Below are 25562 nucleotides of genomic sequence, written 5' to 3'. Positions count from 1 at the left end.
AATATTATTTTCCCTTTTGTTCTTTTTCTCCTGCAAGTTGCCAAATTCTGGATTGTCTAGCTCTACTCTCACCTTAGGGTCAGGGCTTTGTTCTTTCCTGAGTGACAGTCATCAGCCTAGGACTTAGCAGGATGGCAGCAAAAGAGACAGGTCAGGGAATGCTCTCTGGAAGAGACCATAGCCACTTGCAGAACAGTTTCCTCATTTATACAGTCCTGAGTCCACCTCCAGGCTTGAGGACAGCACATCTTTCCTCATGTTTCTCTTATCACCTGCAAGGAAGTTCCCCAGCTGTTTCCTAACCCTGTGGCTGTTACAGTTGTCCCCCCAAAACTGAGATGTACTGTGATTTGGAGGATTTTTAATTCCACAACCCAGCCTCTGTGTCCCAGATCTAGGATGCTGCTGGCTGATGGTTAATGGTAATAGCCACGTGGATGAGAACCAGGAGTAAACTGAAGGCCCCTTTGGAAACACGGGAAACAGATGTTCATAAGGCTCACGCTCCTCATTGTTGACTTCAGAATGTAAACGCCTGCTAATTCCTTCTTTTATTGCCCAGCCTCGTGCTCGAAGTCAGAGACAACAATCCTGCAGGGATACTCCATACATCAGCTCTGAAGGTCAGAGCAGTTGTGGGAACACACCTAAAAAGGAAAGGGGGAAAGAGGCAGGGGGGCCACTGTTGCAGCTGGTGGGCTGTGGTTGGGATTAAAAGGGTCTCCTGAACCACTGTGAGAGAAAATGAAATAACAGGATCTGAGGGAAGAGGGGGGAGGAGGAGCCCTGTCCCAGACAAACAGGACTCCTAGAGTTGAAGATTATCACTAGGTCAATTCCTGACCCATGTTGGTGTCCAGGTTTTTCTTGGTAAAAAGAGAGGATATTTTTTTTTGCATGGGAAGAAGCTTGTGAAAGACAATTCCATGAATCCAACAGGACTTGTTGGGAACTAGGTCTGTCCCGGAGAGCAAATTATTTTTCTCTGCATAGAGGGGAGATTTTTACCACCTGATGAGCAGAGATTTAGCAATATCTGTTTTGCAATCTGTTTCTCACCCTCTCACTTATTTTTTTCAGACACCCTTTCCCCCTGCTTTTCCATTTCAGTTTTCCTTCCCTCTTTTCCCAAACGCTGTCACTGCTCAGGACTAGAGATATGGAGGATGAGCTCTGGGGGATGGGCTTTTGCTGTCTCTGACTTTGTCACTTAGTCCTCCACATGGAAGCTCACATTCCCTTGTGATTTAACTCCTTCTGCACAAAACTATCCTGTAAAAAGAACATTCATAAAGAGTTTTTACAGAGGGTAACGCACAAACAAGTTAGTGGTATGGCATCTAGAAGGTTTCTGTGCTTAGTGCAGGAGCTCAGCTGGCCTCCACTGCAGCAAGAGGGAGCTGGCATTGCTCGTGAAAGAAGGTGTAAAGGAAAGTAAGATTCTAGAAGACACAGGACGTGCAATGGGGTTCTCCACCTCCCGGCATGAAGGAGTGGTCTACTGGGCCTTGATGCACAGCAGGGAGCACTGTTGATGATATTAAAGCTGGATTTACAATGCAAAGGCTTGAGCACTGAGCAGTAATTCCATGAAAATGGATTTCTATGAATGCATGTATGGAAAAATTGCATCATGGATGAGTGGAGTGGAGCTGAGGGAGGCAAGTGCATCCAGTGTGAGCAATTTACTGTGTGAGTTGGACCATCAGTGGAAACTCCTCTCATGTTCTCTTAATGTCTAGAGTTTTCTTTAAGAAGCAAAGAAAACATGCATACTTACTCTAACTTTTAACTGTGCATGCAAAGTATAGGTCAAACTTACGTATGAAGGCAGTATGACCACAGCAGTGTTCCTTGGGGATGGGAGTAATAAAAAGGCACCTAAAAGGTTTCCACTTAGCAGGCCTCTGTATATCAACATGGACACTTGTCTGCACTTCAAATGTGGCAGTTTAATAACTATTAAGCAACTGGAAATAATAATTGAGAAGATGGCTGACTAGAGCAATATTAATTATCTGTAACAAATGCATCAAGGCAATATGCTGTTGTACACATAAGATTAGCTTCAGCGAGTACATTAAAAGGTCAGCATGAAACAAGGGGTGGGAAGACATCTCTGATTTGTAGACTCATGCTGTAGACAGTCAGGATTGAGGTATAAAAGCAGAGGGGTATGTTATTCTAATCAATCACTTCCCATTTATTAATTCCAGCTCATACTCGCCAAACACAAATCACGTGCACATGTACAAAGACTGTTTTTGATTAGCAGCTAAGACCTGCTCCAGACAAGACCACAGGCACAGAGAGACTCCACAGCTGTGCCTCCAACCATGATAACATCTTGGCTGGGAACAAGCCTCCATTATCCTTGAGGAATTAAAAAAAATGCACAGTAGTCAGGTAAGGGAGATGTCCAAAGTACAGTTAATTTTGGTGAGGCATATTGATCATTTTGCAGTAGTAATGAAGTGAAGCAATATATAGAGGTCTCCAAGGGTATGCTAATCAAGAAGGTTTTGCCTTGATGCTTCAATGTGATGCATTAGAGACAAAATGGACAACACAGAGAATCCAGTCAACAGACCACTAAAGCGATGAGCTGTACAATGACCACATCCCCTAAGTGCAATACTCTCATTAATATTCAAGTGTGCCTTAGCAAACAACCATAAAATAAACCTGTAAGATGCCACCGGCCAGTTGCTGGGGAGTCAGGCAAACCAGGACTTCACCTCATCTAGACACGCCCAAGCTTTGGGTGGGAGGGGGGATGCAATATATTAAGCCTGGGCCAGCAAGAATTCAGGCAAGATAAAACCCTAGCATCAAAAATATGCATGAATGCAGTTTTGTCATGTTGCTCCTTTAATGTCATAATTGCTTTGCCTTGTCTTTTTGACATTGTTTCATCCCAAACAACTGTAATGACACCTTAAGAGTAACATTTGGATCATGGGATGCAGGTGTACATGGAGTCAACACCTCTGAGTTGAGTGTAAGGATGGAAGTTGGTCTCATGAGGGACAGGAACTGGCCTGGAAGTGACTGCAGTGACAGACCAATATCCCTTCTGAATTACTAACACCAGACTTTCAAGGGTGAATTATCCCTTTCCAACCTTTCTTTTTATGGAATCTTTCTCTTCCCCTAAAAGAGATAACATGTATGTTAAAAGGGAGTCAAAGACAGGGGGTAACTTTGCATGTAGGGATTTATACTGCCTTTCAAAACAGAGGGTTATTAAACCTGGGGCCCTCGTTTCACGGCTAAGACCTGAGCCCTCACTACTAAAAATGCCACAAAGCACAAGGGCAATCTGTTCACTGCCTTTTACTGTTGCACCAAATGATGTCAAGTAGAAGGTTTATTCAACTTATTAATATGAAGAGATTTCTGATCTCGTTTTTCTTTTCAGGATAAGCAGATGACATTAGAGTTTGCTTCAGATTCTGCCTGCCTGATCAGTGTAACCTGCTTACTACAGATAAGTGTGACAAGTTTAATTTATACCACAACACAACAGTGGTGAAAAAAGCTGAATCTAAATAAGATGTTCGACACAGCAGAAGAGGAAAGAGCAGGGTAATTCATGCATGCTTGTACACTCACTCATACACACAGAGCCACTGGATCTTATGACATTATTAATGAAGATGTTTGGCTTTGTTATTTTTAATGCCTAAAATATCTTATTTGTTGGATGGTTAAATTTAATGTCATATTGGTCTCAGATTTCCCCCTGAGGGAACTTGTAATCTGTATTAACCACTCAGTTCAACAGAGAAGCCCATTTAACACTCTTATTAGCTCACTACAAAGATTAATTAAGCAATAATCTATTCCAAACAGCTCCTCACCAGTGGTTAATAACATGTTTGTTAGTTAACTTCCTAAGGCTAGATCTGTGATAATGTTCTAGTGAGCTGGTTAACTGTTTTAGCAATTGTTACAGGTTTTATTGCTGATATAAATTGTACTTCACTATTTGTAACAGGAGGAGTGCTCATAAAGAGGTATCTGCAGAAAAGAAGATTTAACCATGTAGTTGGAAAGCCAGACATTTAACCAGCAGGAGCCTAAGACTCAATTAGAAGAGGGCCATGCTGAAGATAACTACATCTCTACAATGGCCTTTATGATATTCTGCACAATGTATTTTTAAAGCTGCCTGAGACCTCTTTTGGCTTTTTGAATGGTTTTGTTTGCAAAAGCTTTCTATTACCCTTGCATTATCCCTTTTCCAGGAAGCCTGCATGGATCTGCCAGCCTGAAAGCCGCAGCACATGCCAGCAGTGGAGGGATGGAGCAGGCCAGGGGTGACAGCTAAGAAAAAAATTGGGATCTGGCTTTAGCTCCCTGCCCACCACTAACCCAGGTCAAAAGCTGTTGAAAATTTAATTTTTTAAGGCTGGAAATAAACTTTTCCAGCTCCTGATCACTAGCATGTGATGAATCACAAAGCTAACTGAATCTTGCAGAAGGGAGAGGAAAAATACCCAGCAATTCAATTTAGTTTAGGGTTACATTGATTTCTCCTTCATCTCTTTATGGGACAGTGTCAGTGTTTATCAGCCTGAAGTACATTACAGTGTCTCTAGATAAAACATACTTTCTGGGGCTGCATAACTTGTGTTTTTATGTCCTGCTTAAAAAGTGTGTCATCATGTAAATCCTCCTAAAGATGCAGCCTGCAAACATTCAGGACACCTCTCCCCACAGGCTCTGCCCATGGTGTGATCAGGGTAGTGCCCAATACATTGATGGTCCTCATCAGAGCTGCCCCCTCTCCTGTGCATGGCTGGGAGCAGCAGGATGAGCCCGTGGGCCCCTCCATGGCACTGAAATCTCCACAGAGGCACCCAGCTCTGGACAAACCTCTGCATGATGGCAGAAACTCTGCTGCCTGTGTTAGTGCAAGTCTAAGTCTAAGGCTGCCCACTCTGATCTCTCCTATGGCCAGACTGGACTAATTACCCCCTGAAAACTGTAGCAAAAACATGTATATATATTTCAGTAACAATCAGGGACAAAAGCCAAAGAAAGTCCTTTTTTTACCTATTGTTGGTTGTTGGGGTTTTTTTTGATACACAGATCAAAACAACAGTGATTATGTTTTGCTTTTAAAGCAACACAAAATATTTCTAAGGAAAAAAAAAAAAAAGCCCTATCTACTGATAAATCCTCCTCTGCTGTTCTCAGATGAAGAGCTGAAAAACAATTTCTACAGTTCAGAAGCAAGCAGGGAACGAAAACATCTTTCCAGATATTGGAGTCATCACTTTGGTAGTATACAGATTTAATCAGGTCTTTCTCTTCACAGTTCACATTGGTTTATACAGGTAAAAATTAGAGTTTAAACTCCCATACATAAAAGTGATCTTTCCTTCCTATCCAGATGTGCAGAGCTCAGCTGAGGCTGGAACTGATCTATGCCTGTTGCCAGGAGAAGAAGAAAAAAAAAAAAAAAAGACTGAAATTCTCTATCCAGTTGCCTTATTTATTAACTTCCTGGTACATTTTATTATAGGCTCCAGTAATTTAATGCAAAATCAGGCATTTTTATGCTCCTATGATATTTGAGCAGTATTAAATTGCTTTTCCTAAGACAGTGCTGAAGTGAGACCAGAATTTGAGTTGTTTCTTAGGAAGAAACTTTGTGGTTATGCAGCAACTCCTGTGATGAGATTTCCATCTAGATGGGCTGGTGATGCCATCGTTCTTGCATTCCAGAAAACACTTGTCTGCCCATCCAGACATGTACAATGAACAGAACATGTTTTTCACAGGTTTGGAAATTATTTCAGAGTGGTGTTTATCAGCCTTTTTAAAAAAATATTTGTTAAGCTTCAGCTCTGCCAAGATCCCATGTTCCCACCTGAGTCAGAGGAAGCTGTGATTTATGCTAAGCTGTCATCAGACAGCACTCCCCATTTTTTATGTATAGTTATGAATGTGGCATTAACTAGATCAAACAAGAAGATAGAATCGTGCAGCACATACCACACCAGTTTTAGAGTCCACTGATGAATAGGTGAGGCCTTCGTTATAATTTGTGCACCAAGAAAGAAAAAAAATAAATACAAGTGGGTTAAATTATAGCAATAAAAATGGAAATTAAAGGGATGGATACAGTGAATAGATTATGCTATCATTCCAGAGCAGATAGTAGAGGAGTCACAGTTGCCCATTTCTGTTTTGACAGTTCATGCATCAGATGAGATTTGCAAAGAGGGGTACCACTGCTCGGGGAAATTGGAGAACAGAATAGTTGCTGCTAAGTGTGAATTTAACAGTGCATTTATTATTTGGGCAACTTGCTTTTTTTCATAAGCTATAAAGTAAGCCTTTTGCATAAAGAAAATGAATAAATTACAACTCAGATCGTACAAGAAATATGCAGCAGTCAGGGCTGTTCTCTGTCAGTTTCTCTCTTCCAGTGTTTCTAATCAGACACCTCAAAGGAATTCAAAAGCCATCAAACACGGTCTCCTAACTTCTGACAGAGTTATACACAGACTGACATAGTCTTCTCAGCAGGTGCTACAGTCTCCCAGAGGTGAGCAGTTTAAGCCCACACATATGGCACCCTGCAAGATTCAAACATGCCCAGGAGAGTGCCTGAGCACAAGAATATGATTGTCTGAGTCTGAGGGATTGCATGACTGAACCCAGCCTGTCTCAAGCCAAACTCTTCCCACACAACACCCCCATGTGATCTGGCAGCTGGCTCAGGGGCTTTTCCCAGCAGGCAGCCATCCTATTTCAGGATCTAGGACAGTTTGCTCACACTGAAACAAACTGATGGGTACCAGGTTGCTCCCAGTGCCCAACAGCCTTCCTCTTTGTGCCTGAAGTCATGTCATAGAGAAGTGTAGAACGCGTTGTGTAGGAAGTGACCTTTAAAGGTCATCGAGTACAACCCCGCTGTGGTGAACAGGGACCTCTTCAACTAAATCAGGGTGCTCAGAGCCCCATCACACCTGACTTTGAATGTCTCCAGGATGGGGCCTCCACCACCTCTCTGGGCAACCTGTTCCAGTGCTTCACCACTCTCATAGTACAGAACTTCTTCCTAAAGCAACCTGTTCCAGTGCTTCACCACTCTCATATACAGAACTTCTTCCTAAAATCCAATCTAAATCTACCTTGCTCTAGTTTAAGATTGTTGCCCCTCATCCTATTGCTGCACACCCTTGTAAACAGTTCTTCTCCAGCTTTCCTGTAGGCCCCATATAAGCTGTTATAGACACAGTTTGGTTTACCTCTCAGGAACAAGTGTAAGTAATCACAGCATGATCAACCCTTGTGGAAATATTGCTAAGTTTTGGCTTCTGCGCAGCCTCCAGCATGGACTCAAAGCCCTATTAGGCAGTGTAAGGAAAATTAGTATTTCCATTTTATTATTCAACTCTGTCACCCTTTCATTTTACTGAATACAGAATCACAGAATCATCACAGTTGGAAAAGACCTCTAAGATCACCTCATCCAACTGTCCACTGGGAGCAGGGGGAAACAATAGCAGTTCTGTCATAAGGAGCAGGAAAAGAAGTATCTTCCACCCTCCTTTTCCTGGACCACTGTTTCGTATATTTTAATCATAACTACAATTACTCTTTTGCTTTCTAAGGACACAGTTCCAAGAATTTTAATAACTTTGATAGGAGATCTTCCATGCCTTGCTCAAGTAGTCACCTGATTTGCAATAAACTTTCTTGCACTTGAAGCCTGCTCAGAGCACATATTCTACCTTTGCATACATAATTTTAATGTATATTCTCCTATTTCTGGCTTTACACTGTAGACTAGACTGAAGTTTTCCGTGAAAATGGCGCACTGATACTGCTAATTTATGATACTGGAAGGTATAGAAGTTGATTACATTTTCCCCTTTGGTGACGTGTCAACTTAGACATCTTGATGCTGAGTGGCAGAAGACTTGAAATGAGCTAAATGAATGGGCCACATGGTAGCAGATGCATCTCATTGGGTTTTTCTCCAGTTTTCACTGTGATTTGCAAATTTGCCCATCTTACTTCTCAGTCAGCTCCCTCCCAAATCACAAATGTACAGCGGGGTTACCCACTGTGAGCTGTATGTGATGAGATGTGATCATTTAATCCTCTGTTTTACGTTCTGCTTCCCAATTAATTTTTAATTCATGTAATTTCTTTACCCTTCACTTGCTTAAATTTTTTTAGTAACCTTGTGTGAGACATTTCAAAAGTCCTGTGAAACATCTTTCTAACTCATTTTTCTGTGAGCATGCAAGACACAGACACAGAACTGATGTCTAAGATGGAGGCAACTGCAGGTTTCATGCTGACACAAAGCACCTTTGCAACTTGGAGAGAAGGTAAATCTTGTGTGCACCTATTCAGGTCCTTAGGGGGGTTCCAGTATCCATCTTAAAGGAACATATGGGCAGCTTTGGCTCACCTGTTCTTTTGTTGACCTTCTTTAAGTTCTTCCTCCCCTTTTGTCACTTTCCTGCTTGTTTGTTGTTGTTGTTGGGTTTTTTTCTTTCTTTTCTTTAAGAGACAGCAATCATAATCCGTGTTCCTCTGTACTTTCAGGGCTTCCTGTGTCTCTAGGTTGAATCCAACTTCTGCAAGCCTAGGGGAGCAGACTGAGTGAGAACTGGCAGGTACTACAGAGAGCAGTAAAATCACTCCTCTCCCTGCTGGGAACACCTATCTGGAGCCATGTAAGACCTACACTGCCTATTTCCAGAGCTCTTTCACCAGGGCTGGTATGTTTAGGTAGGAGACCTAGACCCTGCTGTCTCCATCATTCTGATCAACAAGCTCGAGGCTCATAGAAGAGTGAAGTCACATTCTTACGCTGACAATTACAACCTATGCAACTCAATTCTGTCCCATTTCTACTCCCTTCCTCAAGTACTTTCCACAGAGTCCCCTAAGTACTCCTCATATGTATAATATATTCAAACAGCAAACTTATCACAGAATCACAGAATGCCAGGTTGGAAGGGACCTCCAGGATCATCTGGTCCAACCTTTCTAGGTACTATTCTAGTTTATATGAGATGGCTCAGCACCCCATCAAGCTGAGACTTAAAACTGTCCAATGTGGGGGAACCTGCCACTTCTCTTGGGAGATTCTTCCAATGTTTGATTGTCCTCATGGTGAAACTTAACAATGAAGTAGATGGAAAACAGCATTTTTCACTGCACTCAAAGCTGCAAACTTTCTTAAAATCCCCATCCACTACCTGTTACTTCAATCGTCCCTCTTGTTTAGGAACTCCATGCTAGCAACCTACATAACCCTTTCACATGTGAACATACACTTAAAATCTGGCAGCCCATTGCTGTGTCATTCAGCAGTTTGTTCTGGAACGTCTTCAGACACTTCAGTCTTTAAATATCTCAGCTTCATTACTAAGGAAAAAAGCGTGCCTGTGGTAGGTGCATCCCTGGCAGTGAAAGCTGATAGAAAGAAATTAAACTTCCCCAGAATGCACTTATCTTCCCTCATTCATCTTTAGATCCTTATTGATAGGGCCAAGGCTGTGATACTGGCTGTTCTTTATAAAAACAAACTTTAGCTTTTTGAATGTTATTTTATCACTCGCCTCTCCCACATTTGGATTTCTTTATTGATTATGATGGGACAGATTTCTAAATTCTTAGGCCAGTTTGGTTTAAGAAACTGCTTACATCTCCATGCTTGGCCACATTGCTTTAATTCTGAACTTAAGAGCTTTTTATTATTATTTTAACAGTACATTTGGCTTTCTCAAGCTGTCTCTTGAAATTGCATCCAAAGATGCCTACACACCCTCAGAACCTTACCTACTACACAAGGTGTGTACCAAGACCAAGCATTTGGTACTATCTCCTTGGACTTCCCCTCAGCATTACGGTGAAAACAGTGTACAGTAGAAAAGACTTTTATACAAAGACCCTTTGAAAAACACACTGTGACTGTTACTGCAAAACAAAGGAGGTTCCTGACCCCTTTCAGCTGTTAGAAACTGTTCAAATTAAACACAGACCCTGTGCCCTGTGGGCAGCACAGCTCCAGCCAGCTTGCTCTCTGCTAAAGGGTTTCCCTGTAGCAGGAAAGGGAGAACACAACTGAGACAAGGCAATTCAAACAAACGCCTTTATTTAGTGAAATTGTCTTAAACTCTGACTTTAGAGTACACTGTGCAGATAGCCCGCTGTCAAAATCTGTGTCTTCACTAGCTGAGGCAGCAACAGCCTGAAAGTCCTGTTTGAGGTAATGAAGGTGACCATAACCCCTGCTGCAGGTCATAGCCACATTTGTGTCTGGAGGCTCTGAAAAACTGCTCAGTCTGTGAATCTGTGGCTGCCGCAGGAGCCGGGCACAGCCAGGCACCTGGGGGAGAGGCCCTGCCTCAGCCAGCACACGTGGCAGCCTGTTCTTCTGCAGCTCTGTGTTCCAGACTGCATCTCGGGGAGGCTTAAAACTCATTTACTATCCAACTAGGCACAGCATGGGCTTAGCAGCAGAAAGGGCTGATATCTCTGCTTTGATACAGGGACTGCTTTAAAGTTGTTGCCACAGTTTAAAAAGAGGAACCGAGTAGGGATAGATTCTTCCCATTTTCAGCCTCAGAGCTGAAGCACAACAGGGCATCCAAGGCACACACACTCAGACCTGTGCACACATTGCAGGCTCCTGTGTAACCTGCTGAAGCTTTGCAAAAGAAGTACTGGACTAAAATTCTTCCATCTAGTCTTTTTCCACATAAAATCAAGCTAGGAGAGAAATGACAAGAAAGGATGAGATGGAAGAGGATAAAAGGGTGAGCAGACCCTGTCAGAAAAGTGATGACCAAAACAGGGAAAAGGATGGGTGGTTCTACAGCAAGTTCTCTTATTTCAGGTAAATTTCCCACCTTTTACTGAAATAGGGATGTGGGCAAATCTCCTTTTCTTAGTTATTGTAAAATTACCCGATGCCAGTTTTATAACTTATATTCCCTGCAAACTAAACACTAATTCTTTTGTCAAAATTATGAAAAAACAAAATACATACACAGGAACTTCACACCTGCTGGGCTCTACCTGTGCAGTAACTCCTGCCAGGAGAGAGGGGAACTGCTTGAAAAAAACCTCAGAATCTTAGTGCTGCCCACAGAACAGGCATGTTTTCTGCCAGAGCCGTGAAGAACGTCTGCGCTCACAAGTGCTGCAAATGGAATCAAAACATTAAGTCTGTATGAGGCAATTTCAGCACTATTTTACTGTAATTCCAACAAGTGATGGTACAGGTCAGTACCTGCTTTGACCTGCAACAAGACATCATCACTTCATGAGATACTAACAGCAGCCCATCAATCCTACTTTATTTTGCAATTTCTAGGGTAATATGAAATACTCTTCTGCAAAATAAGTGCATATATACACCTTGACTGTTTTACAGGAAGTGTTTAAAGTAAGCACAGTGTAATTAAATGCCACATAGTGAATCTATTTTGTGTACTGCAGTCTCAGACAAGGCTGTTTCTAGCTATTAAACATTTTTATGTCTTTTGGAGATGGAGATTAAAATAGGCTTTAACGTAATTGAAAGCAATGATCTAATACTTTCAGATTAAAGACAGCATTATTGGAGCCATAAAATCAGTGAGAACACAGTTAAATTCTGAATAGAACAGGTTTGTTAACTCTTGCTCATGTTAAAGTACTAGTATATTTAAAAGACTTTTTTTTTTTTTTTAGAAGCATACATAAAATCACTGATGACACTAAAAATAAGTCACCGAGTCCCTTAAAAATGTTCAACTAGTGAAAAACTCAGGAAGAAAAAATTTTGCCTGGATCACATAGTTTAATAAGAATCAAACAAATGGTAGAAATTTCTCATGTAATTTATATTTGATACAAGTACGTACACACTAGTGTGGGCACTTATAAAAATATAAATAAATCCCCCCCCCCCTTTTTTTTAACAACAATTCTTTCAAAGTAGTGTAAGAACATTTTTCTGAACACTCATGTACCAGGCACTATGGGAAAGTATTACAGTCATTAAGTTTTGTATGAGAACTGAGTTGCTGTTCATATTTGAACATTGAATTTTGAATTTTCAATTGCTGTTAGGCCTTTGCTTGAAGCCAATACAACTGTCAGTAATCACAAGAGATATGAGACAGGCCTGCCGTTAAACTGCACAGTCAACATCCCACCTCAGTGTGCTGGTTCCAAGCAGAGAAGGATAAATAAACCATCAAAAAATTTAGTGGTTTGTAACTGATTTTCAACCAGAATGAGAACAATGAAAACAAGTTGTTTTCTAGCAAGCCAGTACCAAGGTTAAACTATGGATTTATTTCCCAACCTCTATGAGCAGAATTAAAGGTAAAAGTCCCAGGAAAAGAGAGGTGTTTACAGAGACTTAAGTTTGAAATTTTAGAAGCCTCAGTTTCACATGGAGGCCTCCACAGACCATCTACATATATCTGACTGGTGTAATCAAAAGATTCCAAACAAGATATTAATTCTCAAGCTGAAAACAATTCTTACAAGTCTCTAATCAGGCCCCCAAAATCTGTTAACACCCAGCAAAACATGACTGCATAGCACCTTTACCGCTAACATCTGAAAACTCTTGAAATTCATCAAGTGTCAGGTTGCTTCATGGGATTGATCTGCTTTGATACTTAACAGAATGTAAAATATATGCACTAGTTCACCTTGGTAAGCATCAGGCATTTCCAAAATGCTGTTAGTCTCATAAATACAGGCATCTAAAACTGGTCATAAATCACTTCCTGGAAGTTTTTTTACTTCTATTCATCAACAAGAAGGGAAGTCTTAAGCAACTAGATTTGATTTTTGTGTACAGAAATTATCAAAGGAACCCTACACTAAAGATGGAAAAGAGCTCGAGCTTTGTCCAAATCTATATCCACAGCAGAGGCTGCTGTGATAAGAAAGGGATTTGGAAAGTGGAAGCAGACAGAACCCCAGGAAGCAAACTGCTTAAAGAAATCTGAGACTCGTATTGAGATCAGGGTGGTGGCAGAAAAACCCATTTATAATGAGGAAAAAGATACGCAGACGGTCTTCTTCAGTTTAATATCAGGAGGTGTTATAAATTGCTAAAACCAGACATCTTCACATTATTACACTCAATATATCACAAAACAGGTTTATGTTACAGGGTAAGATTCAATGTTACAAAACTTGCAGAGAACTTCCCACAGAAGTCTATTTTGTACCCCTTTTACTTGCATCCAAACCAGATAATTCTTATCTGTGTACAAATGGAGTATTTTCTTCCATCTTCTACAGCTGCTTTTGAACCAACCAGTTTTAAACATCAACACCAAAAACGGCAGTGGGAACTCAAACAGAAAGTGCCATCGTGGTCACTCGCTCAAGACACACACACTTCTTGCTGGACAGTTGGTTGTGGAATTTTACTATCCTCTGTCTTTTCCTGCCCAGGAACTTGGCACACAGTCTTTCGTTTGAATAACCGTAGACTCAACCGTAACAAGTCACTGTCCATTGCTGCAGAATTTGTATAAGTTTGTTTTGTTGCACCCTGTTGAAATTGAAAAAATATAAAGAAAAATAAGGAAGAGAAAAACAGTGGATTTTAACATGTAAGCTGAAAAATTAACCTCAAGTATTGTCAATAATTAGAGGTTTAATCATACATATTCACTACAAAAGACTTCGAGAATTAATGAGTTTTCTATTAGCATGCAAGATCATAAAAACTACTGTAGTGCAAGAAATGGCAGAAGTATTTTTCTTTCATTTTTTGAAAGAAAATTATCTAGGTACTTTTAACTTGGAAAAAAAAAATCTTATAAAAGTACATAGAATCTTAAGCAAGAGCATTCTTCAACAATTGTCTTTGAAATAGTCTTTTAACCAATAATTTTGATCATGTATTCTCCAAAAGTAGAAAGTGTATCTTCAGAATTTATATCCCAAAATAAGAAACAGCACTCTAGTCTCAATCTTAAATTAATCCCTAATCCTAAATAAAAAATAAACACCCTACAACCCCTTTCAATAGAAGTTTGTCCTCCGTTATTTGAAGGACTAGGTTTGTTCCAGAACGACAAACAACAAATACAAACATTTTGTCCCTAGAGAAGTGTTTTGCACACTGAAATCTGTGTTTCCACATTTTGCACTGTAAACAAGCCACTTGCCTTTTCATTCTTCATTAGCTGCTTACGAATTGCAGAATCCCTTCGAAAGCACAGGGCTTTACAGCAAGGACCCAGATTACTGAGCAGACCTGCTCTCTCCTCTTTTCGTAGAAGTGCAGCCATGTTCAAGGCCCCCAGTTCATGTTCAAAAAGGTTTTCAGCATCTATAAGGAATTGATATTTGCAGAGATCAACATTCATGTGGTATTTTGGAAGAAGAGGATACAGCAATCTATAAAAGCTCTACTAACTGTACTTCTGACTTGTAAACAATACTAAGGCTTGGAAAAAAGGGATATTGCCATTTATATAAAACCACAAATGAATCCTTCATCATTTAAAGTGCAGGTACCCTTGTATGTAGCTTCAGCACCAGAAAGCAAACTTGAAACAGCAATCACTGAGGCCTAAAAAAAATAATCAAGCAGCACCTCTAGGACAGAGGAGGGGATATCATTTACGGTATGATCAGATATGTGTGACTAAAGCTGATTACTACTAGTGTTCGTCAAGAAGCCATCTAAACTTCACCTCTCTGCAAGACACAGTATAACTGTACCAGTGTCAAAACAGGGTTTGTGTGACTATGCAGAACTTACACAAGGCTATATAGAATACTACTTATATCCATGGTGGATAAACCTGGAGAACAAGTCAACAGATGCTAATGAACTACCCCCTCCTACTGGCTCATCTGAAGTATTTGTTAATAATACTCGAAGTGGAAGGATGAGTCCTTTAATACATTTATCAGAAGAAACAGCATGCAGCTACAACACTTAAACCACTTCAACCAAAGACAGCTCCTGAGGTAAGACTTGTTCTGTGACATCTTTTTTTCAATGAATTGTAGACAAAAAGAATGCACATAGCCGGATTGCAGCTCAATGATTTATAGCTCTTTTAGAATAGGAAGATTATTATAAAATTAAAAAGAAAAAATGATAAGGTGTGGAGCTAAGTCAAACCTATACAGTAAAACATAGTGAGTTTGCTAGAGAATCTACACTGGATTAGAGACATCAGCAAACCTAGGAAAAATTTAGGAATTGAAAGCAAAGACTGCCTCAGCAGTTTGGAAAAATGCACACAGAAGAGAAAGAAGATGCATTTTTAAATCACTGAGTGAATTTGTAATGGAGCAGAGTAAGAGTAGTTTTCAAAATAAGGTGAAAGGAAACAAAACAGTTACAAGATATCAAGGGCAGGTAAAACTGCACTAAAGTAATCAAGACAGCCTCAGTGGACAATCAATAACACAAATGACAAGTGATAAGATGCAAAAAGCCTACTTCAAAGGCTATTTGTGTCCCTCAGCGTTCAATTCCAGGGCTGGTTCTGCTCATTCTATTTATCAGTGATCTAGATGCTGGAGTTGAACACACCATTGGCAAGTTTGCTGATGATACCAAGCTGGGAGGTGCTGTTGACTCTCTTGAGGGACAGGAGCCTTGCAGAGGGACATAGATAGACTGGATGGACCACTGAGCCACGATTAATGGGATGAAATTTGGCAAGCTGAAATGCTGGATTCTTCACCAAGGATGGATTCATGCCAGACAGAAATAAAAATTGGGAGAGGAAAGCAGGCCAGCAGAAAGGATTGTGGGGGTGCTGATCAACTGCAGGCTCAATACAAGTCAGCAGTGAGCCCTGGAAACCATGAGGGCAAACCACATCCAGAGGTGCATCAAAAACAACATAACCAGTTTCTCAAAAGAGGTGACTGTCCCTCCTGTATTTAGCTTGGTGCGGCTTCATCTTGAGCACTGTGTGCAGTTCTGGACTCCAAAATTTAAGAAGGCTGTCCAGAGGAGGGCAAAAGAGCTGGGGAAAGGGCTGGAAGTAATGTCCTCTGAAGAGTGGCTAAGAACTCTGGACCTGCCTAGTTTGGAGAAAAGAAGGCTGAGGGGCAACCTCACTGCTCTCCACAGATTCCCAGGGAAGGAAAGTGGAAAGGGAAGTGCTGAGCTCTTCTCCCTGGTATCTGGTGATAAGGATTTGTGGAAATGGTTCAAAGTTGCACCAGGGGAGGTTTAGATTGGGTATTAGTAGAAACTTCTTCACTGAAAGGGTTATCAAAAACTGGAATAGGCTGCCCAGGAAGGTGGCTGAATTGCCATCCCTTGGAGGTGTTTAAAAGACATGTAGGTGTGGTGCTTAGAAAGATGGTTTAACACTGGACTTGGTATAATTAGGTTAATGGTTGGACTCAATGATCTTAAAGGTCTTTTCCAACCACAACAATTCTGTGATTCTTATCTTTACTATATCAGACAACATCAATATCAATTTGCAAACAGAGAAAGACTTAATACTGTCAATTATATCAGTTATGTGAATTCTTAAGCATAAGAGCTGAGATTATTTTAATTACAAGAAAGCTAGTAGTGCATAGAAAGAGCTGCAAATACTGCACTGGGACACTTACAGTAATTACTCATACCACATACACACCTCAAATTATATTATCTATGAAGCATAAAAAATGTTTGTATTTAATTTGACTTTTAAAAACGTAGAAGCAGTAGCAACAGCCCATGATGAACAGCTACACAATTTAAATGGCTCAAGCAAGCAGTGACATTCATGGAGATTAACAGGGCTAGGAGAAGCAAGTTCCTTTTTTTGTCCTCTCCACTTATCTGAGACTGCAACGTTAACAAAACATGAAGAACACTGTTGCAAAGCATGAAAAAATACTGATTCACATTAAGAGCAAGAATTTACAGAGTAAAAAAAAAGCCACAGTTGAAAAATCTGCTTTTCCTAAAAAAAGAGGCTCTGCAGAGACTATTAGTTAAAAGCCACAGTCCTCTCACATTTAGATCCTATAATAATTTGCATAGGAATGTTATAGAAAGTAAATGTTTCACAGTCCTATAAACCAAATTTTACCTTGCGAATTGTGGCAAGTACCATTCTCTCTTGTGAAAAAGCCCGGCCTACACTATGCAACTATAGTATGCAGCTGGTAGACTGGTATAGTTCATGCCTATCCCACCCATCACGCATGTCTTACGCTACACACTTTGGCCAAATGCCAGACCTGTCTTGCTTAATTTCCCACTTCTAGCAGAGACATAACATACAAATTTCACTGAGCTCCTTTGTTCTGACCCAAAATTTTATCTATGCATTCTAGAGAGGATTCCCAGAAGAGCAAAAAGAGGAAATGCAGAGGTTCTTCAAAGAAATTCAGAAATCTTATTTTACTCTTGCAATATTACTGTTAATTCACTGCAGAAGATACTTAGCTCTCCACAGAACTGCTGACATATTTTAGGCCAGGAAAGCATGAATGGTCTCATAAAAAGAATATTCCAATAGGATAAAAAAAGTCTGTTTAGGCTATTATTCAAGACCTGGAATTACCACTGCTGGAACTATAACTCTAATTTGTTTGAGATGCAGCTGTATTACATTCCTATAATTTTCACACAACATGCATACACTGTCTCTGGTCTTGAAACCTGGTATAATGAACTGGTGCACATTATGTGAGGAGTATCACTAAGTACAAAACACAGTTTAATTCCTGCAAAACCAATTACCTTTAGGTTTTTCTATTCCTCTCTGGCAGGTCTCTCTAATTTTGGTGAAGAGTTCTGGTCCTGCCAATCGTTTGGAAATGCCAACTCTCAACATAACAGCACCTGGTGTGAATTTTAAGAGGGCAGCCCCAGGCTCCCGTGGTTCTTTTGGCTGCTTTGGCATAAGACTGGACCAATCTACATCTATAACATCCACAGGATCTGCAAAAACATTGACAGAGAACGAGTTATCACATCATCATCCCTTACCACAGTTGATTTAATTTCACATGCTGTGTACCTCTCTATCTCCTAAAAGCAATAGAAGAAACTAGATTAACATAATTTTGAAGTTCTTAAAGCCAGATCCTTGGGCACTTCAGGTAAGAATGTCAAAAGTCACTTACATTTGGTGGAAAAAAGGAGCATACAAATATAAAGCTTCTCAGATTAAAAAAACCCCACCCCTAATATCCTGTTTCACTTTTATTGCAACTCCTTTGCTCAAGGCTGTTTGGACACATCACTTATGTGCTCACAGAAGTCACAGTACAACTAAACGTGTTATGAGAGATCCAAATGAAATGCTTAAGAAGAAAAAAATAGTACTTTGACTCTGGATGCTGGATGTCTCTTTCAAAGGAGAGATATACCACTGAGTAACACCAAAATTGTGTCTAGCACATTTAGCACAGAAAATACAATACTGATCATATAGCCCAGGTGACACAACTGAACTTACAACAAGTAGAAGATTCCATCCTTCCTAGTACATTTAGGAAGCATTCAAGCACAGATAAAATCTTTTCATAAAAATATCAATTCCAAATAATGATCAAAACCATATGGGATAAATGAAAATACGTTTATAGAACAAAAAAGCTTGCCTTTCTAACTACATAAAACAAAGTAAATATTACTTCACAGTACAGCTCCCAGTACTTTCTACTTGTTTCTGTACTTCTCAGGCTTATTTAGGGATTATTACAGAACAAATGAAAAATACTGAAAAGCATACACACTGCAGTTGTCATTCATAAATACTGTGAGCACCACAACAGCATTATATGCATCTCATCTAGCATTCAAATAATGATAAAGGGGTTTTGCTATACTTTTACCAGGCATCTTCTCATCCTCCTGTTGATCTTCACGTTTTTCAGCATCACCTGCCAGAATTTCATCCAGTTCATCATCACTGATTGGCTCGTATTCTCCAGCACCAGAACCCAGTGACTGTACATCATCAATCTTTCCTTCATCTTCTCCTCCTAAAGAGACAGACACATGCTGTTGCTTTAAAGGAATCATTCTTGTTTTCTAAACATGCTTTATGCAGCTTGAAAACAGAGGTTCACAGCAAACTAAACTGTTAGTTTTTGGGGACAAGTATATTCAACATGAAAACAGGTACTAACTAATGTAAACAGGCAAGTTATTTCTGCCACATACAATGTGACAATGTTGTGGGGTTTTTTGGCACCGTATCTACCTAATATATTACCTCACCAAAACTATGTGCTTGAACAGCATAGATGAATCATTTTAAAAGTTACTGTATGAAACAACTGAAAATAATAATCCATAGTTCTCAACACATGATTACAAAAATATTAACTTGAAATTGAAAACTGAGAAAGTACTGTTTGATGATTTCTAGATTATAATCCTATCATTACCTTTACTGCTTTATTGCAGAAATGTACTTTCATATTAATTCTGCATTAAAAACACAACACATTAGTCAGCTAAAATGAGCAGTGTAGACAGAAGTAATAAAGTAATGAAAGACAATACAGTACACTAAACCTTAGAAAATCCAAAACACGCTATATATAGTATGCCTTAATGAAATGGAATGCTATCTAATATTTTACAAAATATATTTCTTTTTCTAAAACCCCTCCTAAATATACCATCATTTCCTACTGATAATAGTATTCAGAGAATTTAGAACACAACCTTTGAAAAATACACAAAAGAATACACGTTAAACACTTACAGGAAGTCTGCTGCAACACTAGTCCTAAAAAAAACATCTAACACCCACAGCCTGTTTAATTACAGATGCCTTTTTGGAAACAGGTTATATACTTAGGAATAGGCTTTCACCAACAGCACTCTCAGATTTATTGCATCTTTCCTTCCTGTAGTTCAACAATTCCTGAATTCTGTCCATTACAGCAAGACATAGCATACTTCCCTATGCTTACTCCAAACACCCTTTGACAATTGCTTGCACTCCACAAATAAGGTCCTTAAATGGAATTTTCTCAATTGTACCAGTCAAGCTTAATGACCACTTTGAGAGCAATGAGGTAGGAGATATAATAAGTGATAAATAGTCCTCATTGTCCTCTACAGATAATTTCACTGCCCAAATTAACAATGAACATCTATAGATTCTTATTTAGCATGCAAATGTAATACAACGATGTCCTATTATCTTGTGTAAAGTTACAAAAGCTTCATTCATTTCTCTTTCTGAAGACTATGGACTTCAGGCCTTATCATCCCACACATCCAAAAATTCCAAATCCTACAATGCCTTTTCTCCTCTCAACAGAATTTAGAAAAGACAACTCCTACAATCACCAAAGAAAGCCACCTTACTGAACACATAAACATGATATACACCAGTAACTCTGGATTTAGATTCTTGCTTCTTTACCGCTGTTGATATAGGTTAAAAGTACTTCCCAAATTCCCTGTCCATGCAAAGCTCAAGCTGTCTAATGCATGTGACAAACTCTTTAAGAGTTTGTCAGCGCTTACCTCTTACTTTATCTAATCCTTAGCGTGTTTTCCCCAGTACCATTATGGCCAGCAAACTGAAGCTGCATTTAAATAAGATTACCTCAGTAAAGCCATTTTTGGACTGTTCTGTCATGCCACATGTATGTTTCACCTACTAATCAGACAATCATTTCTATGATAATTGGGCTCTGCAGAAAAAAACTCCCAAAGAACAGTTCCAAGTCAACACCCGTTTTTTCCACTTACTACCTGTCACTTCCAAAATAAGAAATGGATCTTACAATGATATGATATAACAAGGCAATCAAATGGTGGTGGTATTCTTTAGCAAACTGCCTATTCAGAAACATTACACCTTGGTGAAATTACACCTCAGACAATTTATGTTTCTTTGCCTCAAAACTTCTTTAGAAATTAACAAATAACACAATTAACACCAAGGAAGATGCTCATCAGATTTCTCTCTTTTTGTGTCTGCCTCCATAGTAGAGAAACTGAAGCCATATGCCTTTCAGCAGAAAATTAATAGAGCTCAGTTCAGCACTATACCAAAAGGGAAAGAATAACATTTGTCAGCCCAGGTTCTTTCCCAAAACATCTCACCTTCTAAACTCTCAACCTTTTCGGCCTCATTTCCATCTTCAAAACCTTGTAAAGGTCCTAAATCTTTGTCTGTTCTTTCCTTCTCTGAAGCTGCTGAATCCCGACAAACACCATCAAATTCCTTTTCATGATCCCTGTCCAGTTTTGTTTCACTGTGTTTCGTTGATTCTTTTTGAGAGGAAATGTCAAGAGTTCTGTCTCTCTCTCTTTCAGAAGTATCAGGCAGTTGTCTGTCTCTCTCTCTGTCCAGCTCCCGTCTTTTCTCCCTCTCCCTTTCTCGTTCTCTGAGTCTCTCTCGTTCCCTGCTTCTTGGCCAGTCTTTGTCAACATCTCGGTCCCAGTCTCTCTGTCTTCCCTCTCTCCTGTCTCTCTCTCGTTCTCGATCATGTTCATGGCGATCTCGGTCCTGAAGCCTTTCCCTGCTGTCAAAGGACCCAGATCTGGAATGGACCTGACGATCTGATTCAGGAGAACTTCTTCTTGAACTGTGGCTTCTTGAATCTTGACGATCTGAACAAAATATTTTACATATATGTAAATGTAATACCATTTTACTAGACTACAGCATTTTAAAGGTTCAGGTATGAAAATGTACTTCTCAAAAGCATCGAATTAATAATGGCTTAAGTTTGCCTACAGATTTAAGCATACTTAAAAACGTAAGGTATTTCTCCCTCTCCCCAAGAAGATATTTAGTGGCTACTTCCTACTATTACAGAAGCCAAACTGAAGGTACATAATTTTAACTCAGAAATTTAGGCAATGGGGACGGGGGGCTAAGTGGTGAAGAATAATCTCAAAATCCAAAATTTTCAGAAGATGTCTTCTAAAAGCTATGAATGCCATGGGTAGCAAATTATAAATTCAAAAAAATAACTTCAGGCATATGACTATGAGAACAGAGAGCTAAAGTGCTTTTTCTTAATTATGCTCTTTAAATTTTAAAACACCTTTTTTTTTTTTTACATGAACTACACGAAACAAGTCAATCATTATTATTTTGATTTGCTACAAAGATGATTTCAGTATGCATTAACAGTATGCCTAACAGGAACCATGAGAGATTTTGCTCAGTGAAAATAGTTCTGAGATGATAATGGATCTCTCTCTGAGAACAGACATTTTCATTTTGCATAATTTCAGAATTTCCATACAAAAATGAATGTTAATAATCAATTTAAGGACATTATTTAGATGATAAAACTCCCTCAATGTTCTGTAAGCATAAGCACTTGCTCTTTTTACAAGGATTTTTTTTTGTCCTACAAATTTCTTTATTCCCCAGGCAGTGTAAACTGAATCTGACTGAACATTTTGGTATAAACAAAGTGGTAATCCTGCTGGCTGAGGATCAGCTTTTCAAATATATTAACACTTGCAGGAATGTTAATTCACTCCAGCTTTACAGTGAGTGACAGATCACCTCCTTCCCCCTTCACACTCATTACAAATTTAAAGAGTGCACAGCCAGATAAGAATGATTTGAGATGTGTACCTTTGCACTTTTACATAGAACAATAGGTCAGTCCCACTAAAATGTGTATTACCTGAAGATGTGCTGCGACTGGGTTCCCCACGTTTCAATTGATCAATTCTGGACTTCCGTTCCCCAGTGATTTCTAAGCTTTTCTTCTCTCTATCTCTGTCCCTATCCCTGTCTCTAGAGCTACTGTGCAGGATCCTCTTCCGACCAGTCTGGTCATCTCCACTGCGATGAGCTGACTCATTGGAAGGGGATCTAAGTCTACTCGAGGCATGGCTCCGATTGCTACCTAGGCTGCTGCTGCGCTTCTGATCCACAGGTTTGCGGTGTGGCCCATCATCTATAGTAACATGAGGGGCTTCCACCTTTTCCACCCTTGTCCTGTGACTTTTTCTATGGGAATCCTCAGTGCTTCTTTCTGGAACAACAACGTCACCACGTTCAGGAACATCTTCATCCGACCAGTCACTAAATGTTGTATCTTCTCTTTTCTGGGAGACTTCTGCCACAGCTTTCCCAGGTGCTGCTTCAACCAATTCTTCTTTTGTTACAGGAGGGGTTCTTGGGCCTTTCTTCTTTTTATGATGTGGAACAATTTCTTCATCAGAAACTTCAGAGTCACCCTTGGACCTCTTCCGTTTTTTCTCTACATTTTTCTTTTTCTGACCTTTTTTGGGTGAAAAGACCTGGCTTTCCTCAGTCGTCGACTCATTAGCATACCTTTCCACCCCACTGTCATCATCTTTCTTCTTCTTTGTGGCCTTTTTCTGTATTTTAGACTTCTTCTTGCTGTCATCATGCAGTCTATCAGAACCATCTCTTTCTTCAGAGGGGCGGTGTCCAAGATTTTCCTGAACCCTAGACCGGGAGCTTTCTGAAGAATCTGGTTGCTCTCTTTGCTTATCTGCTGAAGAAACCCTCTCTTTAAACTCTGGTTCCTCATAACGCCGGGAACTTTCTTTTCTGTCTGATTTCCGCTCATCTTCTTTCCAGCGACTCTGCCGCTCTTCTGTGACATGAGAGGGGCTCAGTGACCGGGATTCCTGTGGCCGTACAACCTGGCTCAGAAGTCTGTGCTTTTCATCTACAAAACAGGAAAAAGGATGTTACTTGCATTGTTCAGGTAGGAGAACAGATGAACATTTGGTACCTTGTACATGCCAGAAAGTGTCAATTAAAACATGTAACCCATTCTTTCATTTGTATTTCTTCAGTTTTTCTACTGCTGCAGCAGCAACAGACTCCTTCCATTCTGGCAAACATGCATCTTAAAAAACATTCAAAAGCCACTGTCATCTGGTAGAAGTAACAATGTCAAAATGAAGATAAAAGGCAAACAAAGATTAAGAAAAATGGTGTTGCTCATAAAAATAAGGGGAAAGAGTACATTTACAAAAGCTTTCCCAATGTTTTTTCAATTTAAGATTGCAAATTATTTTCCATAAGCAGAGGGTAAGCTGGACCCAGCAGCAGAGATAGCCTACTACTACTTACTTTTATCATCTCCACTGTTGTAAGCATCACTATCAGGAGAGTGCTCACGGCGACGTTTGGGTGACTGACGAGGACTTGGACTACTTTCATTTCTGTGGCGCTTCCTGCAGAACAAACATGTACGTTAAAATTTCTTCAGGATTTTTTAAGAAACCTTTCATTAATCAAGTTTCTCATTAATACAATCCCTGAAGTCTAAGCACCTGATACAGAACACAACAGATCTAAGGATGCCAGGAAGTTTCATAGTTTCCTAAGTCATTTTTCCCAAATGGTAAGATACCTTAAACTAAAACTCAAACACTTCAGAAAACCATCCTTTTAGCAAAAAGTTGTGAAAAGCTATTAACATCATTTTTTCCCTGTGGCAATCATCCTTCCAGTGAGTTGACCTCAGCTAGCAGCCAAATCCTCATGCAATTGCTTGCTCACTTCTCTGCCAGTGGATGGGGGAGAGCCTGTACACAATTCCCTCACACAAAAGCTAGCAGAAGTTATTTCCAGAAGAAGCAGCTATTAAGGGCAACACTGTTTTGCTTCTTAGTGATGGAACAATGAGAATTTGATTGTATTAAATAAAAAGAAAAATGTGAATCAGTGCTATGCACTTAAAAAAAGGAAGTACTATGCATTTGCTTGGGATACTGTTCACACCTTCACTGGTAGCTTTCTGGTATTGGAAATTTACTAGTGCAAAGGATAATCTATATTCCACAGAAATTTAATGAACAAAGTCATGAACCCAGACCTAGTTAGCTTTCCAGGCTTCAAAAGGTACCACAGTCTGCTATTATGTTTTCAAGAATGCCTGCACGATTAAAGACAAGGCCATGCAAGTATATTTAGAAGGGAATATTACACAGTCTGACTGAATTGTTAGTTCCTGAGTAGTTTCATGATCTGCACTAACAAAGCATCAGATTACATCACCAGCATAGTACTGATTTTGGGGCACCAGTATGTGCCACACAGATGCAGGGGAGACATGGCTCCAGATGGGACTTCTGCATAAACAGGGTTATCTTCTTCCTTATGGTACTGCTCTGCTTACTAACTTGCTGAAATAAAAAGAACGCCTTTTTTGGTTTGGTTGGTTGTAGTTTTTTGACTGAAGGAACAATCAGAGCCACTTACTTGGATTTTCTTTCCTCGTGAACATCTCTTGAACTTCTTTCTTCTCTGGTATCTTCCCTCTTATCTCTGCGGTCATCCCTTCCTTTTTCTTTGTCATCCCAGTCTCTCTGGCGGTCTCTTTCTTTATCCCTGTCTCGACCTCTCTCCCTTTCTCGTTCCCGCTCTCGATCTCTTTCCCGCTCCCGCTCCCTTTCACGTTCCTCCCGCTCTCGCTCTCGTTCCTTCTCCCTCTCCCTCTCTCGTTCCCTTTCCCTGTCATGATCCCTGTCTCGGTCACGCTCACGGTCCCTGTCTTTGTCCCGTTCCCTCTCCCTCTCCCGTTCCCGAGCACGATCTCGTTCCAACTCTCTTTCCTTTTCCCTTTCTCTTTCCCGATCTCTTTCT

General features: G+C 40.0%; 1 protein-coding gene across 1 annotated transcript in view; it reads right to left on the bottom strand.

Moving 5' to 3' along the window:
* Positions 1 to 13065: 13065 nt before the first annotated feature.
* The window catches only part of ZC3H13 (zinc finger CCCH-type containing 13), a 38692-nt gene continuing 26195 nt past the window's right edge, over positions 13066 to 25562 (bottom strand). The window contains exons 13-20 of the mRNA XM_010000841.1: positions 25179 to 25562; positions 24045 to 24148; positions 22615 to 23634; positions 21068 to 21577; positions 18829 to 18978; positions 17729 to 17929; positions 14175 to 14338; positions 13066 to 13552 (exon numbers count right to left, since the gene is read on the bottom strand). Of these exons, the coding sequence (XP_009999143.1) occupies positions 13382 to 13552; positions 14175 to 14338; positions 17729 to 17929; positions 18829 to 18978; positions 21068 to 21577; positions 22615 to 23634; positions 24045 to 24148; positions 25179 to 25562 (2704 nt within the window). The 3' untranslated portion in view covers positions 13066 to 13381. The remainder of the gene's footprint in view (positions 13553 to 14174; positions 14339 to 17728; positions 17930 to 18828; positions 18979 to 21067; positions 21578 to 22614; positions 23635 to 24044; positions 24149 to 25178) is intronic.

This window comes from Chaetura pelagica, unplaced genomic scaffold (genome assembly GCF_000747805.2).
Source record: "Chaetura pelagica isolate M959 unplaced genomic scaffold, ChaPel_1.0 scaffold115, whole genome shotgun sequence".
Classification (NCBI taxonomy): Eukaryota; Metazoa; Chordata; class Aves; order Apodiformes; family Apodidae; genus Chaetura; species Chaetura pelagica.
The sequence above is the reverse complement of the archived record's forward strand: the minus strand, read 5'-3'. Positions and strand labels throughout refer to the sequence as shown.